At 43.8% G+C, this 26,670-nt stretch overlaps 1 protein-coding gene across 1 annotated transcript in view; it reads right to left on the bottom strand.

Annotated features, from left to right (window-relative positions):
• The window catches only part of SYN2 (synapsin II), a 442,249-nt gene that overhangs the window by 11,299 nt on the left and 404,280 nt on the right, over positions 1-26,670 (bottom strand). The window contains exon 10 of the mRNA XM_065408359.1: positions 16,707-16,856. Coding sequence (XP_065264431.1) covers positions 16,707-16,856 — 150 coding nt within the window. The remainder of the gene's footprint in view (positions 1-16,706; positions 16,857-26,670) is intronic.

Genomic DNA, 26,670 nt, shown 5'->3' with positions numbered 1-26,670 from the left:
CAGAATCAATGTATCCCTTCTCCTGCAGAGATGCCTAAGGGGAGTGACTCCTTAGCACCTGACTTCACTATAGTTAAGTATGGTGAATGTTGCAGGGCTACTAGTTACTGCACCTTCCAGCTACTGCTCTGTGAATGAATCATAGCTAATGGTTGCTCACTGATTGCTTTACTTTACTGTATAATGAATGTGGCAGGGCTATTTACTAGTTACTGCACCTTCCAGCAACTGCTCTGTGAATGAGTCATGGCTGATGGTTGCTCACTGATTGCTTTACTTTACTGTATAATGAATGTGGCAGGGCTGCTACTGGTTGCTACTCATTGGTGCCATACTGTATATTCACTGCAGATTAAGCAAGGCAGTGTGACTGCATACTGCACTTTACAGTTACATTAGGGCTACCATATGTCCGGATTTCCCCGGACATGTCCGGCTTTTCGGTCTATAAATAGCCGTCCGGGGGGGATTTTTAAAAATCTAAAAATGTCCGGGATTTCCCCCCGGTCGGCTATTTATAGACAGAAAAGCGGCAGCCAAGCGCTGCTGGGCACCCAAAGCCCCTTCCCGGCTCCCCCCATCCCCTGCAGCCTTACCACGCTGTCCGGCCCCGCAGCTGTCTTCCCCTCCTCCACTCCCCTGAATGCTCCGCCCACCTGCTCCTCCCCCCCCCCTGCTTCCCACGAATCAGATCTTCGCGGGAAGTCTGAAAAGAAGCAGGGGCAAGTGGGAGGCAGCAGCAGGTAAGCTGGGGCGGGGGGGCGCGAGGAGGAGAGCTCCAGGGAGGCGCGGCCCTGGCCGAGCGGCTCCCTCCGGCCCGGGCCGAGCGGCGCCCGGCGGCCCCAGTGGCTCCGGCCCCGGCTCTGGCCCCAAGGTGGCGACCCCGGTTCCGGCCCCAGGGCGGCGACCCCGGTTCCGTCCGAGCACTCCCGGCCCGGCTCGGGCCCCAGCAGCGCCGGCCCCGGGTCCGGCGGCCCCGGGTCCGGCCCGGCTCGGGCCCCAGCAGCGCCGGCCCCGGGTCCGGCGGCCCCGGGTCCGGCCCGGCTCGGGCCCCAGCAGCGCCGGCCCGGCCCGGCTCGGGCCCCACCAGCGCCGGCCCCGGGTCCGGCCCGGCTCGGGCCCCACCAGCGCTGGCCCGAGCCCGGCCCGGCTCGGGCCCCAGCAGCGCCGGCCCCGGCTCCGGCAGCTCGGGCCCCAGCAGCGCCGGCCCTGGTTCCAGCCGAGCGCGCCGGCCCAGCCCCGGCCGAGCACCTCTGGCCCGGCCCCAAGCCCCGCAACCCCGGCCGGAGTGCAGCCCGATTCCTGGGCTCTTTAAAGCCGGCCCTGGTCAGGGGACAGGGAGGGGGGGTTGGATGGGTCAGGAGTTTGGGGGGGGGACTGTCGGGGGGCAGGGGTGAGGAGAGGGGTTGGGACAGTCAGGGACAGGGAGCGGGGGGGTTAGATGGGTCTGGGGTTCTGGGGGGGCTGTCAGGGGGGCAGGGGTGTGGAGAGGGGTTGGGACAGTCAGGGACAGGGAGCGGGGGGGTTAGATGGGTCTGGGGTTCTGGGGGGGCTGTCAGGGGGGCAGGGGTGTGGAGAGGGGTTGGGACAGTCAGGGACAGGGAGCGGGGGGTTAGATAGGTCGGGAGTTCTGGGGGGGCTGTCAGGGGGGCAGGGGTGTGGAGAGGGGTTGGGACAGGCAGGTAGCAGAGGGGATTGGATAGGTCAGGAGTTCTGGGGGTCCTGTCAGGGTCGGGGAGCAGTTGGATAGGGCATGGGAGTCCCCGGGGGTCTGTCTGGGGGCGGGGGTGTGAATATGGGGTGGGGGTGTGGATAAGGGTCGGGGCAGTCAGGGGACAGGTAGGGTCGTAGGAGGTTCTCAGGAGGGGGCAGTCAGGGGACAAGAAGCAGGGCGGCTTAGATAGGGGGTGGAGTCCTAGGGGGCAGTTAGTGGCAGGGGTCCCAGGAGGGGGCAGTCAGGGGAAAAGGAGCGGGGGGGGTTGAGGGTTCTGAGGGGGGCAATCGGGGTGGGAAGTGGGAGGGAGTGGATGTGGGCGGGCAGGGGCGGGGCTAGAGCGGGGCTCCTCCCCCCCCAGTGTCCTCTTTTTTGCTTGTGAAAATATGGTAACTCTAGTTACATTGCAGAGACAGGTGGTGGGGCACACCTTACTACTCAAAGAAGCCACTTTCATCTTGCCTCCTGAAGCTGCACAAAGCATTATATAAACAGGGGGAGTGGGTAGCTGAGTATGTTCCAGAGCCTATTGACTGCATGTCCTTGGGGAAGGTAGCTGGCTCATACAATCTAGCAGTTCTGAATGTCAGTGTGCAATCCTGCCTGCTGTATTAGTAGTCATGAGAAGGGGTAAATAACTCTTCCCTTTTCACTTTCTCTAAACCATTCATGATTTTATAGACTTCTATCATATCATTTATTTTCTAAACTGAACAGTCCACGTCTTTTTGATCTCTCCTCATGTGGAAGCTGCTCCATACCCAAATAGTTTTTGTTGTCCTTCTCTGTACTTTTTCCAGTGCTAATGTATCTTTTTTGAGATGTGGTGACCAGAACTGGCTTGCCTTTCCTGAGTGCTCCTTAGGTACCTTGATCATCCAGTGGCCTGACAGATTGATTGTTTGGTAGACTTCCTGCTTCTGATGTAAATAAAAATTACTGTTCAGTTTTTTGCAGGGCTGTTATCTAGGAGCACAAGTTGGAAAGGGTTTTATTTCCAAAAATCCAAATCTGATTAGATTATAGAATAGTGCTAAAGACAAACATGCTCATGTGGACTTGCTTCTGTTAAGCATAGCTCCCCTAAAAACAATACAAATAAACTATAAAAAGCAGGCGTAAGCCTCAGCTGAGAAGCATATTCAATGTTTAGGAAGAATTAATTAATTATGAAGATCTATCATCCCACTAGAGCTGGATGGTTCCTCTCCATTTTTAGCGAGGAGTCCTGAAGGAAAGTAATGCTATTTTATAGTTTATTGTGACTCTTGCTTCAGATGGACATATTCGTAGTACAATTTATGAAAAGGCATTAAAATTATAGTTGCACAGTAGGCCCGTAAGCAAGTCTCTCCAAGTCAAAGAATTATTCCCCATAAATAGTGAAGGAATGCAGGCTATGTAATGGGAAAGAGCTCCCCCTTGTGTGTTAAGGTAATACAGAGCTGAAGAAGAGCTCTGTGTAAGCTCGAAATCTTGTTTCTTTTACCAACAGAAGTTGGTCCAATAAAATATATTACCTCACCCACCCTTCCTCTCTAATAATACACAGACACACATAACCAAACCTGAGTTTAATTACATATATATGTGTGGGGATGTGTGTGAGAGAAAGAGACAAGTGACAGAAGTACAAGGCATCTGAATATGAGACTGTACTAAAGAATGGCTAGCCCAAAGACTATTGAGTACAAACATCTATTTTAGGTTCATTGTCCTTTAATGAACAAACCCATTTGCTGTGTTCATGAGAGCAACAGTTTAAACAGTTTCAGGACTTTTAAAAGGCAGTGTCTGCTTGAACAGACAGAGCTAAAAGGACAGAGAAGGCCATCCTGCAAAACTGAACTCAAAGGGATAATCCACCAATTTATGCTGAGTGAGTGAGAACAGAAAGTGAAAATTATTCTTATTACACTTAAAGGAATCTGGGGAAAGCATCTATTGTTAATTATAACATTTTATATTTGCCCATCAATTTCATTGAACATTTTGTTTCTGCTTAGTTACTGAAATAATACTAAGCTGCAAGTTTATCGCTTTATGTCATGCCAAAGCAATTGAAATTATTCTAGTTGCGCTACTTCTGTACTGAGGCTTGTCTGCCAGATTGAGGGCAGAGCCTTCTCAGGAGTATGACCTTGCCTGTGGGACTGTCTTTGAGGGTGTCCTGCAAGGAATGTTTTGAGAACGAGTCTTTCCCCCCCTAACCATTTAGCTTTGAGCTCCCTGTTTGCAGGGACCACTGGGCCTTGTTTATGATTATGAAATTTACTAATTATTTTATTTATAGTTCCAAGAACCATTGTGGTGATTAACCTACAATAAATTATCCAATAATAAATCATATCAGGCCATGTACCTAGGTCCTTGCTCAGATTCTACTCCTGTGTTTATTTGGACAAACTTTCATTGATGTCAATGGAAGTTTGCCTGAATAAAATCCTCAAGATTTGCCCAATGCAGCCCATACACCTAAGTATCACCATATTTTTTTTAAAAAGGCATTTAAAATCTTTTAGTACAAGGCAGTTTTTATGCAACACTAATAGGTTGTTATACACTATGTCTTAGCGAGCTGTGGAAATGAAGCATTTGTCAGCGCTTAGTTGCTTACCCTAAAGTAACTGACACACACTCAGCTAGCCACAAGAAGTGTTTATATAGATATCATTGTTAATAAATATTCAGCAAGCTGCATCTTCATTAGGTCCTGTTTATCAGTGACCATAAATAAATAAGCAGAAGAGTTGGGCAATACTTTCCACTGTGTCCCTTAACAATTACTCTGTCTGTTGGTGTAGCATCCCAATGGACATTTCAAAACAGATAATGATATAATTCTGTCATGGTGGTCACAGCTGTCACGGAACCTGTTTATTTAAATTAGATAGTGAAAGATCACCCCTGTCTCAGAACAGTGGAGTTTGCCATATGGAGTCTGTGGCCGTGCATTACCAGTTCATTAGTTTGTTTTGATTTGCTGCTGCGGATTAGCAGTTTGTTAGTTCACTTCTGTCTAGTTCAAAGTGAGCTAACAAACTGTTAATGCACAGCAGCAGGGTCCATGTAATTGCTGTAACTGTAGCATGAAATTGTCTATTTTTTACCATGACTGTGCTATAAATTATGCATAATTTTACCATGACAAAATTGTATCCATAAAAATAGAGTAATATTTGAACTACAATCAATATGCCTGTATGCTAACTCACTTCTATATGACCATATCCACTGTTTTTAAATGGTGCCAAAGCCCAAGATATTGAATTTTTATTTTTGCATATAAACTTATTATTTTCAATATTTTAAATAGAGTAGCTAAATGTCAAGCCAAGTTAAAATGCTTGGGATAAATCATACACTGCATTTTATCAATGGACTAGTTTTTAACATTTGGACTGAGCCACATCAAGTACCTTTTTTTCTCTTTTTTTAAATAAGCTCCACTGGGATATTTGTAAAAAGAACGAGGAGTACTTGTGGCACCTTAGAGACTAAGGGTACGACTTCACTTACATCCGGGTCCGGATGTAAGCAATCGGTTTTCTGAGTTCGATTTATCGCGTCTGGTTAAGACGCGATAAATCGATCCCGGATCGATCCCGGAAGTGCCCCGGATCGATCCCGGAAGTGCTCGCCTTTGACGCTGGTACTCCAGCTCGGCGAGCGGAGTACGCAGCATCGACGGGGGAGCCTTCCTGCCGCGTCTGGACCGCGGTAACTTCGGACTAAGGTACTTCGAATTCAGCTACGTTATTAACGTAGCTGAATTTGTGTACCTTAGGCCAGGTCTACACTAACCCCCCCACTTCGGACTAACACATTTATTTGGGCATAAGCTTTCGTGGTCTAAAACCCACTTCATTGGATACATGCAGTGGAAAATACAGTAGGAAGATATATATACAGCGAGAACATGAAAAAATGGGTGTTGCCATACCAACTCTAACAAGACTAATCAATTAAGGTGGGCTATTATCAGCAGGAGAAAAAAAAAACTTTTGTAGTGATAATCAAGATGGCCCATTTCAAACAGTTGACAAGAAGGTGCGAGTAAAAGTAGGGGGAAAATTAGCATGGGGAAATAGTGTGTCATTGTGTAGCCATCCTTGGTGATCTAAGTGAGAGTTCAGGTGGCAAGGTTGCCTCACAGACAGCAATGATGAAGGAAACAGATTGAATGTTCTGGAAAACTTAGTTTTAATTTGCAATATTAGCGCCTCAAGTGTTTCTGAGGATACAGAAGACTGATTTCATAGACCTGACTGAGAATCATATTCCTACACAGGAAGGGTTAGACAAACACAGACCCTCTGCTATCAGAAAATGAAGCCATTCTGCTGGTGATTCCACTGTTGTTTCTTACAGCAGTGCCAAAGGAAAGATTTAAGCAGTGAATGGAAGTAGACTGCTCCTACTCCCCCAGTTTGAGTCTAGCTGCCTTGCCAGAGGAAGAAATAGCTAGCTAAAATAATGACAGGTTTCAGAGTAGCAGCCGTGTTAGTCTGTATCCGCAAAAATAACAGGAGTACTTGTGGCACCTTAGAGACTAACAAATTTATTAGAGCATAAGCTTTCGTGGGCTACAACCCACGTGGGTTGTAGCCCACGAAAGCTTATGCTCTAATAAATTTGTTAGTCTCTAAGGTGCCACAAGTACTCCTGTTATTCTAGCTAAAATAAGCAATCTTTCATAGTTGAAAATATACCCACAGTAGCTTTGTGTCCAGAAATGTTCAGACTTATCTAGGATGTGACTTCAACATATTTTCTGTTAGAAAAGATTATGAATTATTATACTGTTTAGAGGTCTAAACACCTCTTAATCCCCCCCCCCCCAAAAAGATGAAGAATGGCTGATTATCAAGTGGGACTGATTGGCTTTTTGTCATAAATGCCATGCCAGAGGTAGAGCATCTGTCGGACTTCTTTGTTTAATGTCCAACAGCCTCAATGTCTCAGATATGCAGCTACAAAATCAGTACTGTTTCTTAGCCTATAGTTCAGAACAGAGGGATGTGAAATATTTGCAATGAAGTACAAAACTACTCTTATCTGAATGGTTATCACATTTTTCTCTGAACTTGAAATGGGACAATTTCTTTGACCCTTTTTCCCGAAGGTAGGCAATTTTTTTAAATTAGCAAAAACGGCCATTTCCTAGTGAAGAAGGTGGCCCTCACAGCAAAAACACGTGGAAACTTTTTTTCATAAGGTCTTGATCCAGTAAAGAACTTAAGAATGCTATTAAGCTTTATTGCCCTCCTCTTGTAGAAGTGGACGGATCTCTGCAATCACAGCCAAATAGGTATTCTGAAGTGTAAAACTGAAAATAACAGGCTGCCACTAGCTAAATATATTTTATATTAATGTGTAGTTCTACTGACCAATGACAGTAAAAAAGTACAGTCTGGGGTTTCGCATTTAGGCCCTGATCCAGCACTGAGCTTCATGTAGAGAGAGACTTGACTTCACTGCAGCTCTGTGCAGGTGTAGTGAGTCCACCCATGCAGAGCAAAATGTGTTTTTTTTTCCATATCAAGTTTGCTTAGTTGGCAAGCACAAAGATGTTGCCATCCTTAATAGTGCAGACTTGGCCTGGGCTCTGAAAAGGAGGCTTCTTTTTTTCATATAGTCCCACAAAGTGAACACAGTTAAAATAGTGTTACTGAAAGGCTGATTTAAATAAAGTTTTCTCCGTTCATATGAGTGCATGTAGAATAACTAGCCTATATTCAAATCAAAAGGAAATTAAAGACTTTGGAAAAGTGAGTATGTCTAGAAACCTTTGTATAAGTAGCATTTTAGTTATTTAGTAATAGAGTATGTACATCAGACACTCAATTTCATGTTTACTATAATATCACTTTTGTAATTTACCAATTTGTACCTGCACATTATCCTTTTTCATTAAACAGTAAATAACATCTGACCATCGTGAAAACGAAAAACTACCACAAGATGTCACTATAATTTAAATAACTAAAAGGTGCTGTAGTATAGCAGAGGGATGACTATTTCTCTGTACCAGAGTTCTAGTCTTTAAAAATTAAAAGAAAGGCTTCCATTATTTATAAACGTTTTTTGGGGGCATAGCTTTAAATGATTGGTGCAACATCCACTCTCCCCCCCACCCATGTTTCTTACTGAGCTTCTAGCAAAAAGTCTAGATTGTATGCTGACCTACAAACCTGGAAAGCATATGCCCCCTGCTTCTAACTAACTTGCTTTTCGGGCAGGAGTACGTCAAGCAAATTTTAATGGAAAGAGAACTTTACTCACTGTAGGCTACATCTTCAAAAGAACGCAGGCCCGGATACTAATTGTCCACCGACATGCACTTTGTGTAGGTATTTACTCCCACTTGTATATACTGAGTGATAGCTCACAAAGTGCACGCAAACTTTCATGTTTAAAGAATTCAACAGAAAAGAGACCTATGACGTTTACTAATGTAGCCCACAGAAAATATATTAAGCATATCAAAACTACAACCTAAGGTTTTTTGATAAGTTCCATTGAGTCATATTATGATGTAACCTGATGAAAGACTTCAAAAATGTAAATACTCAGTTAAAGAGGCAAACAGCAGAACCAAGAACCAGCAAATTCTTTCCACTGAAGTACACTGCAACAGCATGGACCAAATCCTGAGCTATACCTGAGGAGCCCATAATGCAGCTAAGGTGGCCTTTGCTCCCTTGATCATGGGCGAACTATGCCAGGCTAGTACTCTGGCATAATTTAGAACAGGTGAAGGCTGAACTGAGTTGTGCTAGTGGCCAACAACCCATCAGCTAGGGATCAGAGGGATATTGAGAAGCCTTGTTACGGTGGCTCTGTCTCACCAGAAGATGTACCTAAATCTGGAGTCAGGTTTCAGAGTAGCAGCCGTGTTAGTCTGTATCCGCAAAAATAACAGGAGTACTTGTGGCACCTTAGAGACTAACAAATTTATTAGAGCAGAAGCTTTCGTGGGCTACAACCCACTTCTTCGGATGCATATAGAGTGAACCATATATTGAGGAGATATATATACACACACATACAGAGAGCATGAACAGGTGGGAGTTGTCTTACCAACTCTGAGAGGCCAATTAAGTAAGAGGAAAAAAACTTTTGAAGTGATAATCAAGATGGCTCAGTACAGACAGTTTGATAAGAAGCAAGTGTGAAAATACTTACAAGGGGAGATAGATTCAATGTTTGTAATGGCTCAGCCATTCCCAATCCCTATTTAGCCCTGAGTTGATTGTGTCTAGTTTGCATATCAATTCCAGCTCAGCAGTCTCTCGTTGGAGTCTGTTTTTGAAGTTTTTCTGTTTTAAGATAGCCACCCGCAGGTCTGTCAAAGAATGGCCAGACAGGTTAAAGTGTTCTCCCACTGGTTTTTGAGTATTATGATTCCTGATGTCAGATTTGTGTCCATTAATTCTTTTGCGTAGAGACTGTCCGGTTTGGCCAATGTACATGGCAGAGGGGCATCTGGAGTGATCTTCCCACTTCTGCTTGCACCAGCTTTAGGCTGCCGGCTGTTCAATGCAAAGCAGCTGCACTATACCCCAGAATTCTGCCCATAATTTTAAATGTTATATTGAGAGACAGAAATACAGCACAGGGTTTCTTTATAGATGGTACATAATTATTTTAGAGAAGTAAACAATGATTTTAATCAAACTTCTTAATGCTAGACTCCCCATCACAGTAGGTTGTTAAAAACAGGTTGGACAAACACCTGCCAGGGATGGTCTAGGTTTCCTTTGTCCTGCCTCAGCATAGGGGGCTGGACTTGATGACCTCTTGAGGTCTCTTCCTGCTCTACATTTCTATGATTATTGTTATTGCTGTTTACTACTATGGATATAATTACCCTAGACAGTTTTGCTCCAGTTTAGGAAGACTTCTACAGTTTGAGTACCAGTATCAGTATCATCTGTTACTCCTGTAGAACAATTTAACCTAGTCTTTAGTTTGTATACTTATTTGGTGGGCTTTCCTTCCCAGAGGCAGAAGAGGCAGAAATATAAGTTCTTAATGCCTAAAGGCTAAACTCAGGTACCAGAGGGTGGAGAAAAACGGAATGGTCTCCCTTGGCTGTGGAGATACTCAGTAGTTGTGACTACAGTCTGGATGCTGCAGTAGGTCTAAGGGTTGAAGGTTTTGTGTAGAAGATGATCTGCCAACATTGGCCTTGTTCCTCCCCCAGGCAGCCATTGCCATTACTCAAACTGTGTGTGGAGATGGACTAAGCGGAAAATGGTGTGGAGGTGGGGTCCATCTGGCACGGACCTTTGTGTGGGCTCCCCATATCTTGTCTCCCCTGTTCAGCACAATTGTATTTAATTCTAAGTTTCCTTGTGCCTCCACAGATGGGTGCAGGATTTCCCCCCTATAAAATGAGATATTCTTTATATAGCCAAATCAAACTCTGTAGTGTCAGGCTGACATTCACACTCAAATAAATTAAAGCAAATTACCACCAACCTACTAAACATAAGCGAATTACAATTAAAAAAAAATCATGACTGATAGAGGAAATCATGGTTCTGTGTTTCTACTGGAAACAGAACAGTAGAGGAGTTAATTGTGTGGACTTGACTAATGTACTTTTGCCATTTCTTCATAGAGCCAATGCTAACTGCTTTGAGCATTGCCTTTTCCCAAACTTGTCCCACTAGGGGTGGTCAAGTTCAGTTCAGTTATCTCTCTCTAATAGTTATTGGAATGAAGAAGCTAGAGGAAATACAGAGCCCAGCTCCCTGGCACTCTTGAGCCAGTTGTATGTCATGTGAAGAATGAGGGATGGATAGTGAGGAGGTCATGAGAGTGATAGTGAAAATGAAAAGAAATTAAAACAGGCAGGAGTTCCGTAAATCTGAGGGGGAGGTCTTGATCCAATTTCTATATCAATGTGCTGTACTTGGTTTCAATACAGAAGGGCTTATTTTGGGGGAAACATTTTTAAAAGAAGTCTGAATGGTTTGTTAAAGATTAAAACTTTTCTGGGTCCTACTATCCCTATTTCAAAGCAGTTAGATAAATGGCTGTTTCATTAGTGGGCTGTTGATCATACACTTAATTACTGTTGTTTCATGACCCTTACTTTTAAAGAAGGCCCAGTCAGGTCAGTATTAAAGATGCTGTGGCCAGCTTCACTTATAGTGTGTTGGACTTCGTCAGCTAGTCTAAAATATTATGTTCTGAACCAGTTTAACATAGTGTGTATGCTTTTTTCCCATTTCTTTAATGGCTGCGTATCCTACAACAACAGTTTTGCCCTTTTGTTGATATTGCAACATGGCCTCAATAGAGTTGTATTGAGATTGTCTTGACTTTTTCCTAATAGAATCTTCATAGACTTGACCTCCCAGAAATGTACTCTCAGAATTTGCCATTGTAATGTGGCACTTGTGCATCTGCACTGAAATAATTTTATCATAACTCATTATCATACAATAGTTAGAGGGTTTGCATTAACACTACTTTTTGTACCATTTATCTTGGATTCAGAACCTGATCTACACAGATTTAAACTGATAAATTGTCATAAAAAAGGAATCCTAAAAAAGTGGAAACATGGGCAAATTGCTAAGGATGAATACAAAAGAATATCACAAGCATGTAGGAACAAAATCAGAAAGGCTAAGGCACAGAATGAGTTACACCTAGCAAGGGACATAAAAGGCAATAAGAAGAGGTTCACATTAGGAGTAAGAGAAAGAGGAAAGAAAGTGTAGGCCCTCTATTTAGCGGGGAAGAAGAGTTAGTAACTGGTGACATCAAGAAAACTGAGGTGATTTAATGCTTTTATTAACGTTTTGCTTCAGTCTTCACTAAAAAGGTAAATTGTGACCACAAATGCAAACCAAAATAGGGTAAGAACAGGTTAAAGAACTTTTAGATAACTCAGATATAGTCAATTTGTCAGAGCCTGATGAAATTCATCCTAGGGTACTTAAGGAACTAGCTGAAGCAATCTCAGAACCATTAGCAGTTATCTTGGAGAACTGTTCAAATAATCATGTGCAAAACCTAGTTCTGCCAGTCCAGGTGTTTGAGTACAGATCCTTTCTGCCAGCAGATGGGGACAGACAAGAATGAACTTTTCAATCATGACATCCCTATTCATCTGCTGACTCAAAATTCTTAGCTGCTGTTGTCTCCAGCAGATGGAACAATTTCCTGGCTGGCTAGCTCATACAATTCTAGAAAACCCCCAAGATTTCTCAAGTGTTCAGCTGAGACTATTCAAAGAGCAGGAGGAAATTAGAAGACCGCTATTATCAGTAGAGTGGGTCAGAATTTTTTTTCTTCCAGAAACTTTAAGTGAAAATGAAATTTTTCTTTGTCTTCATTGAAGTTTGCAGTGGAAAATTTGATTTTGCATTAAAAAACCATAAACAGAATTTTAAAAAAAAGTGTTTGGGCCTCCTCCCCCAATTTATTTTTTTGAAAATTTCAAGGAAAACAGACCCTTTCAAAATAAATAAATAAATAAAATAAAATAAAAAATTGTTAGTTGACAACAACGTTCTGTTGGAAGAAAGTCTGGATAGAAACTTTTCCACCAGCCATAGGTTTCAGGATAATTCTGAGCACAAACTATTATAGTGAGGCCTTTTATAAGTCTTAGGGTTCTCACTTTCCTGCAGGGAGAGGGGTTGTTATCAACATAGCTGACAGGAACAAAAATGGCAAATTCTATATCCTGCAACAAAGATCCTAGTGTATGCATCTAATTAATTACATTAATTATTGTAGCAAGAGCTTTAAGAACCAGATTTCTATAAAAGGAGGCCTGTGGGGTATGCTCATTTTGGACCTACTTTGGAGTGTGAAATTGTGTGTACATACAGGAACAGACCCAATTTGAGTACAAAAGCAGCCAATTTGCTTACATGGCAGTAGTAATCACTTACACAAACGTTCCCACACCTTGTGCTTCTCTGAAATCTAGGCACAAGTGCCTAACTGGTATACAGGTCTGTCGCATCTTACCCTGGGGTTACGTTCCGCAGTCAGCGCGTAAAGCGAAAATCGCATATAGTCAAAATTACATTGAGTGTAATGGCGGGCGGAATCGCCCGCACTACAGCTACAGTATTAAAATTGTTATTTTTCTCTTTTTTTTTTGTTTTTGTCGACCGTGTAAAGCTGAAATTGTGCATGTTAAATGCGACAGACCTGTACCAGATTGTCAGTCAGTGAGAGCATTTAATGCTCCATTTTCACGGGGGGAGGGAGGTGAGGAAAGCTATCTGTTAATCTGACAACACTTTTTTTATTTATTCTGTCAATTTGACATCTCTCTTTGGTGCTTTCAGCAATGCTTCTCAATTAGCCTGTTGTGTTTTAATATATGGTTAGTTTGCTGGTCCTGAAAGAAAGCATGTTTGGTACTAAAGTGATTTTTTTTCCTCCGTGACTTTTTTTTTAGGTGCCCTTTACAACTGGGCTTGAGTCATGGTGGATGGAAATTCATTCATTGTATGTGGTTGAAACAATTTTGTGCTCAGTTTCTAGTGGCTAAATATAAATAGATGCTACACCACTTCTTTATGTGGGATGGTGGTGGGGTGTTGTTGTTTTTTTTTAAACAAAATATGATGATATATTTGAAGAGCAAATTAGTCACTCTCCCTCAAGAACTGGTCTACTTGAGATGTACCACAAAGCTGTTTACCTGATGTGGGGCCTATTCAGAATTAAAAATAGACTTTTCAGTTAGGGTTGGTAACTCCCAACCTACAGTTTGGGTCCATTTTATTGCTTAATCACCATTGGTCCTATCAGTATAGTTAGACAATCTCGTTCTCAACTGTTCACTTAGGCCTGATACTGAGAAGTGCTGAGTACCTAAACCACACACAGACGTCAACAGAATTTGCGGCTGCTTAACCCCTGCCAGGATCAATCCCATTGACTATCAGCTATGAGCTCATAAGGAATAATATTTGGCATTTACGTAGCACTTTGCATCTTCAAAGCATAGCACAAAAATGAATTAATCCTCGCCACACTTCCAAGAGTTAAGAAGTAACATCCTCCTTTTAATAGACAGTGACATGGGGATGCAGAGGACTAGATCAACAAAGGGATTTAGGTGCCTACCTGCCACTTCAGGTGCCTAAGTCCAAAATTTGGATTCTTAATTCCCCTGCTCAACTGCCACCTAATCCTGCAGGTGCTTAAATTTCTGTTTCTGGGCATGTGCACAGCTGCCTAAGTTCTGACACCTGAGCACCAAGCTCACACTAAACCCCCAGTCAAACTGAGAATTGTCCTGGCTGCCTTTCTTGCCTGCAGGGTCCAATCCAGTAGGCATGCTCGGTATACACCTGGCTTGGGCCTCACACAAAATGCTGGTTCCTCCTTAAAATCTTTAGCCCAGTGGTTAAAGCACTGACCCAGGATGTGGTAGAAGGAGGCACCTTCCGTGAGGTGCCTAATTTCTTCTGTGGGGTGGGTCTTAGGCTACACCCCTCTACTTGGTATTGGCTAGTTTACACAGCTCCCTGCTCAGTGTGCTGGCTTTTGTGAATCCTATTCTTAGGCACCTAACTCTCTCCGTGCATTCATTGTATGGGGAACCTAGGCACCTGACTCAGGGCTGTGGATTCCATTAGGTGGCTGGGTGCCTAAAGTGAGGTGAGGTGATGCTGAGTCTAAGTCCCTTTTGTGGATCTAGCCCACAGAAGATAGGAGACTTAACCAAGGTCACAAAACAGATCTGTAGCACAGCCAGGATCAGAACTCAGAAACTCCTGTCCTCAAAGCATTAGACAATGTGTGACAAATTGAATGCATTTCCATCCTTCTTATAATACTGTAAATTAACAATTCAGTCCAGACAACTGCTCACTGAAACAGTAAACACACTTCAGGTGCATTCCAGTTTTGAAATCACCGATTATTCTCCTGGTTTGCATCATATTACATTGATCACATGATCATGTCATTTACTTTGCACACATTGTAGTCAATAGATCTCAATAAAATCTTCTGCAATAACACACGTTTTTATCAAGCACTCTTGCTTCCATCTTCAAATAAAGTCAAATGCTGTCTAAGGGCAGTGCCTCATAGGTTTATTATCTCCATTATATTTTTACATGAATATGACCTATAACCACATAATAAGGATCCCATTTTCTCTAATGACAACTCAGCTGAATAATACCAAATCCAGAGCTATCAAGATACTTAAATAGCTACAACCCTGCACGTAGAACTACATCACAAGAATAACTTTTGATCCACATTGGTTAATTGTTGTTTCCAGAACACCTTCTAGAATTTCTTGCTGGATGCCTTCGATGAGACGTTTTTGAATCCTTGTGGCTGTATCTGTATGTAACTTCTCTAGCCAAATCCTTTACTGCAAGTGAAATCTTGACTTAAACTTACATATTAGGGCTGTTGATTAATCGCAGTTAACTTACACGATTAAAAAATTAATCACGATTAATCGCAGCTTTATTTGCACTGTTAATAATAGAATACCAATTTAAACGTATTAAATATTTTTGGATGTTTTTCTACATTTTCAAATATATTGATTTCAGTTACAACATAGAATACAAAGTGTACAGTGCTCACTTTATCTTATTATTTTTCATTACAAATGTTTTCACTGTAAAAATGATAAAAAAATTTTTTCAAAGTACTGTAGTGCATTCTTGTTATCGTGAAAGTGCAACTTACAAATGTAACTTTTTTTTACATAACTGCACTCAAAAACAAAACAATGTAAAACTTTAGAGCCTACAAGTCCACTCAGTCCTAGTTCTTGTTCAGCCAATCACTAAGACAAACAAGTTTGTTTACATTTATGGGAGATAATGCTGCTCACTTCTTATTTACAATGTCACCTGAAAGTGAGAACAGGCGTTCGCATGGCACTTTTGTAGCTGGCATTGCAAGGTATTTACATGCCAGATATGCTAAACATTTGTATGCCCCTTCATGCTTCAGCCACCATTCCAGAGGACATGCTTCCATGCTGATGACACTTGTTAAAAAAAAATAATGCATTAATTTAAATTTGTGACTGAACTCCTTGGGGGAAAATTGTATGTCTCTTTCTCAGGTTTACCTGCATTCTGCCATATATTGCATGTTATAGCAGTCTCGGATGATGACCCAGAACATGTTGTTCGTTTTAAGAACACTTTCAATGCAGATTTGACAAAACGCAAAGAAGTTACCAATGTAAAATTTCTAAAGATAGAAACAGCACTCGACCCAAGGTTTAAGAATCTGAAGTGCCTTCCAAAATCTGAGAGGGATGAGGTGTCAAGCATGCTTTCAGAAGTCTTAAAAGAGCAACACTCTGATGCGGAAACTACAGAACTCGAATCACCAAAAAAGAAAATCAACTGTATGCTGGTGGCATCTGACTCAGATGATGAAAATGAACATGTATCAGTCTGTTCTGTCTTGGATCATTATCGAGCAGAACACATCATTAGCATGGACACGTCCTCTGGAATGGTGGTTGAAGCATGAAGGGACATACGAATCTTTAGCATATCTGGCAAGTAAATATCTTGTGATGCCGGCTACAACAGTGCCATGTGAATGCCTTTTCTCACTTTCAGGTGACATCGTAAACAAGAAGCAGACAGCATTATCTCCCATAAGTTCAACTTTCATGATAAAGAAATCGCACTACAATAGTTGTAATTGGGGAATTGAAAAATACTGTTTCTTTTGTTTTTTACAGCGCAAATATGTGTAATAAAAATAAATATAAAGTGAGCACTGTACACTTTGTATTCTGTGTTGTAATTGAAATCAATATATTTGAAAATGTAGAAAACATCCAAATAAATTTAAATAAATGGTATTCTATTATTGTTTAACAGCGCCATTAATCGCAATTAATTTTTTTAATCACGCGATTAATCACAATTAATTTTTTTAATTGCTTGACAGCCCTATTATATATATTATCCTATTGTGTATTTAGAAAGTAGAAGTTTCTTACCTGAGGCTGTTGAGTGGCAGTTGGTCTCTGAGGAGATGGTATAGGTGTTTTGGACAACATTTGGTTCATTTTGCTTACAACAAGATCAGTTATAAATTGCCTGTCTTCAACCTGATGTTCACCAATCAAAGGCATTGCACAGTCCATAACCTATAATATACAACATCTGATTAGCTAGGGAATGTAGCATTGCAGCAAACCCACTCCATGCGTGTGTCTGTAAATGTCAGGTCATCCATCGAGTTTGTTCTGCAAAAAGGAGAAAAATGTGTAGAAATGGTCTAATTTTTGTGAGAGGAAAGGGAATTGAGCTTAAGTATCATCATCCCCTTCCTGGAGACTGGAAGCCACTCCATATGATCTCAGTTTGAGTTTCTGTGCTGTATGTGGGCTGTTTCTGAGCCCATTCATAGCTGGGAATGCCACTCTCCATGGCATCATCCCTTTCTAATCCCAAGACAATATACCCATGTGACTGCATGTTGACATTTCTTGGGGATGCCATGTGCGGGCACTCCATGGGAACATGGTTCCTGAGGGAACTATACCACTGCACCTACTAAGGATTATAAAGAGGCACGAGGCTTCCCTAAGGAGGACTTGAAATCTGAGATATTTCCCTGTGAATTCTGGGTTATTAAATGTTTTAAAGGGCTCTTTCCCCTGCATGGTTTGTGTGGCTCAAACCCTATCCCAGTAATGGAATATGTCTAGGGAAATGCTGAGTTGAAACTTGAATTTCCTGGCTTTTCTGTTAGACTTTGATCCCATAGTCCTTATTGGTTAATGTAAAATCTGAAACATGGCCATATGATGCCATTATTATTGATAGGGTTGTTTCTGAAAAGTGCTGTGTATGTTGTAGGGGTTTGCAGACTAAAGTATTTCCACAAATGCACTTTTTATCCTATTTGTACCTGATGTGTTCTTCCTAAGGGGTGAATCCTGCCCCCCACTTTGCATGTCTGAAAGGCTTCCCCACTGCAGAATCAGTGCAATTCAATTGCACAAGGGAGGAGATAGAGATTATGAATCCTGTATGGTGTGGAGCCCAACTCCTGCGAGTACTCGCCATGTGGCAGCACACGGGGTGATTAAGGGAGGCACATGGACCAGATGGGAGAGGGGGAAAGCCAGAGGATCTACACTCTATGAGCTTCTGGTCCTTTGCCATTTTTGGAAGGAGAGGACTAGAGCATCTGCAGAGACACTGCCAAACCAGCAGCCAGTATTCGCATAAGGCCTGGTCTACACTACGAGTTTAGGTCGAGTTTAGCAGCGTTAAATCGAATTAAGCCTGGACACGTCCACATGATGAAGCCCTTTTTTTCGACTTAAAGGGCCCTTTAAACCGGTTTCTTTACTTCACCTCCGACGAGGGGATTAGCGCTGAAATCGGCCTTTGCGGGTCGGATTTGGGGTAGTGTGGACGGAATTCGACGTTATTGGCCTCCGGGAGCTATTCTACAGTGCTTCATTGTGTCCGCTCTGGACAGCACTCTCAACTCAGATGCACTGACCAGGTAGACAGGAAAAGCCCCGCGAACTTTTGAATTTCATTTCCTGTTTGCCCAGCGTGGAGAGCACAGGTGACCACGCAGAGCTCATCAGCACAGGTAACCATGATGGAGTCCCAGGATCGCAAAAGAGCTCCAGCATGGACAGAACGGAAGGTACGGGATCTGCTCGCCATATGGGGAGATGAATCAGTGCTAGCTGAACTCCATAGCAGTAAACGAAATGGCAAAATATTAGAAAAAGTCTCAAAGGCCATGAAGGACAGAGGCCATAACAGGGACGCACAGCAGTGCCGCGTGAAAATTAAGGAGCTAAGGCAAGCCTACCACAAAGCCAGAGAGGCAAACAGAAGGTCCGGGGCAAAGCCGCAAACATGCCGCTTCTATGCGGAGCTGCATGCCATGCTAGGGGGTGCAGCCACCACTACCCCAACCGTGTGCTTTGACTCCATCAATGGAGAATCACGCAACAGGGAAGCGGGTTCGGGGTACGAGGAAGATGATGATGAAGACAATGAAGATAGCTCACAGCAAGGAAGCGGAGAAACCGGTTTCCCCAAAAGCCAGGATATGTTTATCACCCTGGACCTGGAACCAGTAACCCCCGAACTCACCCAAGGCGTGCTCCCAAACCCTGAGGGCGCACAAGGGACCTCTGGTGAGTGTACCTTTGTAAATATTACACATGGTTTAAAAGCAAGCGTGTTTAATGATTAATTTGCCCTGGCAATCGCGGCCAGTACAGCTACTGGAAAAGTCTGTTAACATGTATGGGGATGGAGCGGAAATCCTCCAGGGACATCTCCAGAAAGCTCTCCTTCATGTACTCCCAAAGCCTTTGCAAAAGGTTTCTGGGGAGGGCTGCCTTATCCCGTCCGCCATGGTAGGACACTTTACCACGCCAGGCCAGTAGCACGTAGTCTGGAATCATTGCATAACAAAGCATGGCAGCGTATGGTCCCGGTGTTTGCTGGCATGCAGACAACATCCATTCCTTATCTCTCTTTGTTATCCTCAGGAGAGTGATATCATTCACGGTCACCTGGTTGAAATGGGGTGATTTTATTAAGGGGACATTCAGAGGTGCCCGTTCCTGCTCGGCTGAACAGAAATGTTCCCCGCTGTTAGCCACGCGGTGGGGGGAGGGGTGAAGTGATCATCCCAGAGAATTGGGTGTGTGTGTGGGGGGGGGTAGTTGGGTTTGTGCTGCACGTTAACCCGGAAACCGCAGCCCCTCCTTTTACATTGCAAACCCATTTTAAATGGCCAGCCCAGCGGGTGCTTGGTATGGGAAATGAGGGCGCTACTGTTTGAAACCATTCCCACATGTTAAGAAGGTTAAAAAAGCCAAAAGACTGTGGCTTACCATGGCTGCCTGCAAGCCGAAATCTGTTGCCTGGCACTGCGTGAGTGATCTCTCACACCAAACTGGCAGGCCCTCAATATAAGAGGAAAAATGCGACCTTGTAACGAAAGCACATGTGCTGTGTAATGTGAACAGCAAAATTTAACGTGAAAGAGTGTACCCATTGTTCTCTAAAATGTCTTTTTTAACCATCTCTCCCTTCTCCTTCATAGAGGCTAGTGAAGATTAGAAGGAGAAAACGGCGGACTCGGGATGATATGTTCTCGGAGCTCCAGATGTCCTCCCACGCTGACAGTGCACAGCAGAATGCGTGGAGGCAGTCAATGTCAGAGTGCAAAAAAGCACAATATGAACGAGAGGAGAGGTGGCGGGCTGAATCGCGGGCTGAATCGAGCAAGTGGCAGGCTGAAGAGGATAGGTGGCATCAGCTTGCTGACAGAAGGCAAGAGTCGATGCTCCGGCTGCTGGAGCATCAAACTGATATGCTCCAGCGTATGGTTGAGGTGCAGGAAAGGCAGCAGGAGCAGAGACCGCCGCTACAGCCCCTGTGTAACCAACAGCCCTCCTCCCCAAGTTCCAAAGCCTCCTCACCCAGATGCCCAAGAATGTGGTGGGAGGGCCTCCGGCCACTCCACCCCAGATGATTGCCCGAGCATCAGAAGGCTGGCCTTCAATAAGTGTTAAAGTTTTAAACTGCAGTGTGTCCTTTTCCTTCCCTCCTCCGGGGCTACCTTGGCAGTTATCCCCCTAGTTGTGTGATGAATTAATAAAGAATGCATGAATGTGAAGTAACAGTGACTTTATTGCCTCTGCAAGTGGTGCTCGAAGGGGGGGAGGGGAGGGTGGTTAGTTTACAGGGAAGTAGAGTGAACGGGGGGGGGGGGCGGAGGGTTCATCAAGGAGAAACAAACAGAAGTTTCACACCATAGCCTGGCCAGTCACAAAACTCGTTTTCAAAGCTTCTCTGATGTGCACCGCGCCCTGCTGTACTCTTCTAACCGCCCTGGTGTCTGGCTGCGCGTAATCAGTGGCCAGGCCATTTGCCTCAACCTCCCACCCCGCCATAAATGTCTCCCCCTTACTCTCACAGATATTGTGGAGCGCACAGCAAGCAGCAATAACAATTGGAATATTGGCTTCGCTGAGGTCTATCCGAGTCAGTAAACTGCGCCAGCGCACTTTTAAACGTCCAAAGGCACATTCCACCATCATTCGGCACTTGCTCAGCCTATAGTTGAACAGGTCCTGACTACTGTCCAGGCTGCCTGTGTACGGCTTCATGAGCCATGGCATTAAAGGGTAGGCTGGGTCCCCAAGGATAACGATAGGTATTTCAACATCCCCAACGGTTATTTTCTGGTCCGGGAAGAAAGTCCCTTCCTCCAGCTTTTGAAACAGACCAGAGTTCCTGAAGACGCGAGCATCATGTACCTTTCCCGGCCATCCCACGTCGATGTTAGTGAAACATCCCTTGTTATCCACCAGGGCTTGCAGCAGCATTGAAAAGTACCCCTTGCGGTTTATGTACTCGGTGGCTTGGTGCTCCGGTGACAAGATAGGGATATGGGTTCCGTCTATCGCCCCACCACAGTTTGGGAATCCCATTGCAGCAAAGCCATCCACTATGACCTGCACGTTTCCCAGAGTCACTACCCTTGATATCAGCAGGTCTTTGATTGCGTTGGCTACTTGGATCACAGCAGCCCCCACAGTAGATTTGCCCACTCCAAATTGATTCCCGACTGACCGGTAGCTGTCTGGCGTTGCAAGCTTCCACAGGGCTATCACCACTCGCTTCTCAACTGTGAGGGCTGCTCTCATCCTGGTATTCTGGCGCTTCAGGGCAGGGGAAAGCAAGTCACAAAGTTCCATGAAAGTGCCCTTACGCATGCAAAAGTTTCGCAGCCACTGGGAATCGTCCCACACCTGCAACACGATGCGGTCCCACCAGTCTGTGCTTGTTTCCCGGGCCCAGAATCGGCGTTCCACGGCATGAACCTGCCCCAGTAACACCATGATTTGCACATTGCTGGGGCCTGTACTTTGTGAGAGGTCTATGTCCATGTCAATTTCCTCATCACTCTCGTTGCCGCACTGCAATCGCCTCCTCGCCTGGTTTTGCTTTGGCATGTTCTGGCTCTGCATATACTCCAGGACAATGCGCGTGGTGTTCATAGTGCTCATAATTGCCGCGGTGATCTGAGCGGGCTCCATGATCCCAGTGCTATGGCGTCTGGGCTGAAAAAAGGCGTGAAACTATTGTCTGACTGACGGAGGGAGGGAGGGGCGAGTGACGACATGGCTTACAGGTACAGGGAATTAAAATCAAGAAAGGTGGCTGTGCATCAGGGAGAAACACAAACAACTGTCACACAGAATGCCCCCCCCCCAAAGATTGAACTCAAAACCCTGGGTTTAGCAGGCCGTTGATTTCACGGAGGGATGGGGAAGCAAATGAATACAGAACAAATCTGGTCCATCTATTTTTTACATCTTAAGCTGGCAGCAGACGGTGCAGCATGACTGATACCCATCGGCATCTTCTGGGTGCTTGGCAGAAGATGCTGTACTACAACTGCTAGCCATCATCGTCAAGACAGTTCAATAGGACTGCCGGCAGGACTGAGTCTCCAGGAGACAAAACATGTCTGCCCAGGTGCCTCTGATCGAACTCACTGAGGAATATGACGATGACGGATATCAATCGTAATACACCATGTACTGCCAAAAGGCAAGGAGCTGCTTCTGTATAGCAATGCAGCCCCACATCTGCCAGCACCCAGATAGCCGATGACGGCTACCAGTCATACTGCACCGTCTACTGCCAAAAGGCAATTAGCTGCTGCTGTGTAGCAATGCAGTACCACGTCTGCCAGCACCCAGATGACCTATGGTGACAGTGAGCTGAGCTGAGCGGGCTCCGTGCTTGCCGTGGTATGTTGTCTGCACAGGTAACCCAGGTAAAAAGGTGCGAATCGATTGTCTGCCGTTGCTCTGATGGAGGGGGAGGGGCCTGACATGTACCCAGAACCCCCCGCGACACTGTTTTTGCATCATCAGGCATTGGGATCTCAACCCAGAATTCCAATGGGCGGCGGAGACTGCGGGAACTGTGGGATAGCTACCCACAGTGCAACGCTCCGGAAGGCGACGCTAGCCTCGGTACTGTGGACGCGGTCCGCCGACTTAATGCACTTAGAGCATTTTATGTGGGCACACACACAATCGACTGTATAAAACCGATTTCTATAAAACCGGCTTCTATAAATTCGACCTAATTTCGTAGTGTTGACATACCCTAAGTGAAGCAGCTCTGCATCTAAGGTGGAGAAGATTCCTCCCCCATACCTCTGCTAGTGCCTAGCTCAGACACTGATGGTGGACGCTCAAGGAAAGATTTGGACCTAAATGAAATTACTGTGTTCAGTGTAACAATGTTTTGTAACTATGCTATCCAGCTGCTATTTCATACAATACAGATGCTAATAACAGATTACCTTTTAAAGAATGTTTGGTGGCTTGGGAATTTTCAAATTGATTAGATCCTTTAAAAAAAAAACTTGTGAATGAAACTGTCCAAAATATTAAATCTAATCACATTAATTATTAATGATTAATATGAAACAAGAGACTGTCACTATGTAACAACCTGAAGCTTACAAATACTTTTATTCTCTCCCCCTACCCACTCCACCCCCAAAATTAGGTAGAAAGTAGCATTGTTTGTTTATAATTAACATGCTGCAAATTATTGATTTGGAGTCTTCAGGGCTACAAAGTCTCAAGGATGCCCAACCATCAAAAATCTTCCTCAGAGCTCAGAGGCTTGCTAAAACAAACCCAAATTAAACAAAGAAATACAATTTATGTTTCAAGCAGATGTTTTCTAAGAAAAGCAGGAATGGTGTTTTCCTATTGGGCCACCTCAATGGTATCGCAGAAATAGATGGTATTTGCACTCAAGGCTCCTACAAGTTTTATATATTTTTCACATTAACATTTTTGAAGTGGTTCATACTGTCTATTTGTCAGACTTCCTTGTCACATTCCTGTAATGCATAGGTGGATAAATTATAACTGGAGAAATGAGGAAAACAGAATACTATATTTGTTTTAACATAGTTTATTCTTGAGGTTGTTTCCTAGCTCACAGTGTCTTTGAGGGAAAGCTACATGCAAAACATGCAAGATCTGCATGTTCTGATTTTTGCCAGAGAAAGTAACAGACAGTAAACCAAATCAAGTGCTTGATTCTGCTCTCACTTACCCAGGAATAGATCAGGAATAACTCCACTAAAGTCAGAGTTTCAATTCTGTGAGACCAGAGACAAGCCTCATGATACTTGTATATACACTGGTTTTAAACTTAGCACCCGACTCTCTCCTCCTGTATAAAACTGGGTGTAATATAGTGGAGAATAAGGGCCCTTAATATACACCAGAATGTTTATTGAAATCTGGGCTTTAGTTCAGTATTGTATTAATAACTACAGGCATCAATCTTCATTCTCGGCAGGTTATCACTTGAACACTATCATTATTTATAGTTGCATTGGAGTAGCACCTAAATGTCCATTTAAAATTTCTTCTGGGTTAGCAATCATCTTCTTTGAGGTGGGAGGGGAAAAGGTTACTAGGCATGCACAAAACATTTGAAAATCTTGGTCAGAAATGACTAGTGACTGAATTCCTGAACTTCTGGATGCCAAATGCGAGGCACCTTTAAAAGGAGCTTGATTTTCAGAGGGTGGATGTGCAGCACTTTCTGGCAATCAGTCCTCTTTAAGGTGCCCCTCAAGTTGGGCACCCAAAATCAGTAGTCACTTGAAAATGATGGCCCCTCTTTTTGAGTGATGTATTTAAGTTTCCTAATGGTTTTATCAACAATTAATTATAATAATTTTAAAAACTGCCTTAGATATCAACTATATTAATCCTCAGCATTCCCCAACCAGACAGGAAAGTAATCTCCCCATTTCATGGATAGGGAAAGAGAAAAAGGAACAAATTCACTCTTGGTGTATGTCCATCAACATCAAAGGAGTTGTAGCAGGAATGAATTTGGCACAGAAAGGAGTAGTAATATGCTTAAAGCCACAAAGTTGGAGACTGGGATTGGAACCCAGGGAGGTTCCTGGTTCTTAATTAGTTAACTTTTACACAGCTGGTATGCATGGGGATTTACAGGACACTTTCTATATAGACATTTCTATTTTGCTCATCAGTACACAAGGGAAAAGTATGGATCTTGTGTTTAAGGGGGAGAAATGGGAGTCTGGAGACCTTGGTCTTGTTGAGTAAATCAGTTAACCGAGCTGTGCCTCAGTTTACCCATATGTAAAATGGAAATAACACCTCATTGGGATGTTGGGGGAGTAATTTCAATTAATATTTCTAAATTACTTTGAGGTGTTCAGATGGAAGATACATTTCAATTCAAGTCCTTCCTACAAAGAGTATATCACTAGACAACTCTGTCTCTTAATCTTGTATTTAGCTTATATAGCTCTTCCTTGTAAAAACACAGAAAAATATGTTTCAGAGTAGCAGCCGTGTTAGTCTGTATCAGCAAAAAGAACAGGAGTACTTGTAGCACCTTAGAGACTAACAAATTTGAGCATAAGCTTTCGTGGGCTACAGCCCACTTCATCGGATGCATCGAAAGCTTATGCTCAAATAAATTTGTTAGTCTCTAAGGTACCACAAGTACTCCTTGTTCTTTTTACAGAAAAATATCTTTCTTCTTCAAAGTGGTTAAAAAGGTTTTTTCCTTTTTTAAAATGAAAGAGTCTTATACACATCCTAATATTAGGAAAATGACAGGTTATTAGCAAACTTCTGCCTATAATAGATTTATAACTTTATAAAGGGATTTTAGTTTTGGGTTACGATGGTTATGCTGCTGTTAAGATGACATTGAAATGACAGTGGTTAAATCAATTCCTATCTATGGCCTGATCCAATGTCTTTTGAAGTCAATGGGATTCTTTCCACTGGCTTCAGTGGGTCTTAGGGTATGTCTACACTACGAAATTAGGTCGATTTTATAGAAGTCGATTTTTAGAAATCGATTTTATACAGTCGATTGCATATGTCCACACTAAGCGTATTAAGTCGGCGGAGTGCGTTCTCACTACCATGGCTAGCATCGACTTACGGAGCGGTGCACTGTGGGTAGCTATCTCACAGGTCCCGTAGTCTCTGCTGCCCATTGGAATTCTGGGTTGAGCTCCCAATGCCTGATGGGGCAAAAACATTGTTGCGGGTGGTTTTTAGTACATGTCATCAGTCGCCCCACCCTCCGTGAAAGCAATGGCAGACAATCATTTCGCGCCAGACCCCAGGGTGATTAGAAGAACACAGCAAGGCGTGCTGCGCATCAGAGAGGCTTTGAAAACCAGTTTCATGACTGGCCAGGCTTTGGTGTGACAGTTGTGTGTGTTTCTCCTTGATGCAAACCCGCCCCCTTTGTTGATTTTAATTCCCTGTAAGCCAACCACCCTCCCCCCTTCGAAATAGAGTAACTATTGTTTTGAAACCATGCATTCTTTCTTTATTAATAAAAAAAATGAGATAACAGACAAGGTAGCCCGATGGGGTGGGGGAGGAGGGAAGGACAAGGCCACATGGCTTATTGTATCCACACTAAAAATCAAGCTGTTTGAATGACAGCCTTCTGTTGCTTGGGCCATTCTCTGGAGTAGAGCGGCTGGGTGCCCGGAGCCTCCCTCTCCCCTGCCCCCCGCATTCTTGGGCGTCTGGGTGAGGTGGCTATGGAACATGGGGAGGAGGGTAGGCGGTTATATAGTGGATGCAGCGGAGGTCTGTGCTCTTGTTGCCTTGCTTGCAGCTCCAACAGACGCTTAATCATGTCCATTTGCTCCCCCAATAGACGCTTCATCATGTCTGTTTGTTCCCCCATTAGCCTCAGCATCGCGTCCTGCCTCCATTCTTCGTGCTCACTTAATTCTTTCCTGGCCTTTGCCACTGAATGCCTCCATGCATTAAGCTGTGCCCTATCAGTGCAGGAGGACTGCATGAACTTGGAAACATGTCATCGCGAGTGCATTTTTTTCGCCTT

Source organism: Emys orbicularis, chromosome 7 (assembly GCF_028017835.1).
Source record: "Emys orbicularis isolate rEmyOrb1 chromosome 7, rEmyOrb1.hap1, whole genome shotgun sequence".
NCBI classification, from domain to species: domain Eukaryota; kingdom Metazoa; phylum Chordata; order Testudines; family Emydidae; genus Emys; species Emys orbicularis.
Note: the sequence above shows the minus strand (reverse complement) of the source record. Positions and strands in the feature narration are given on the sequence as shown.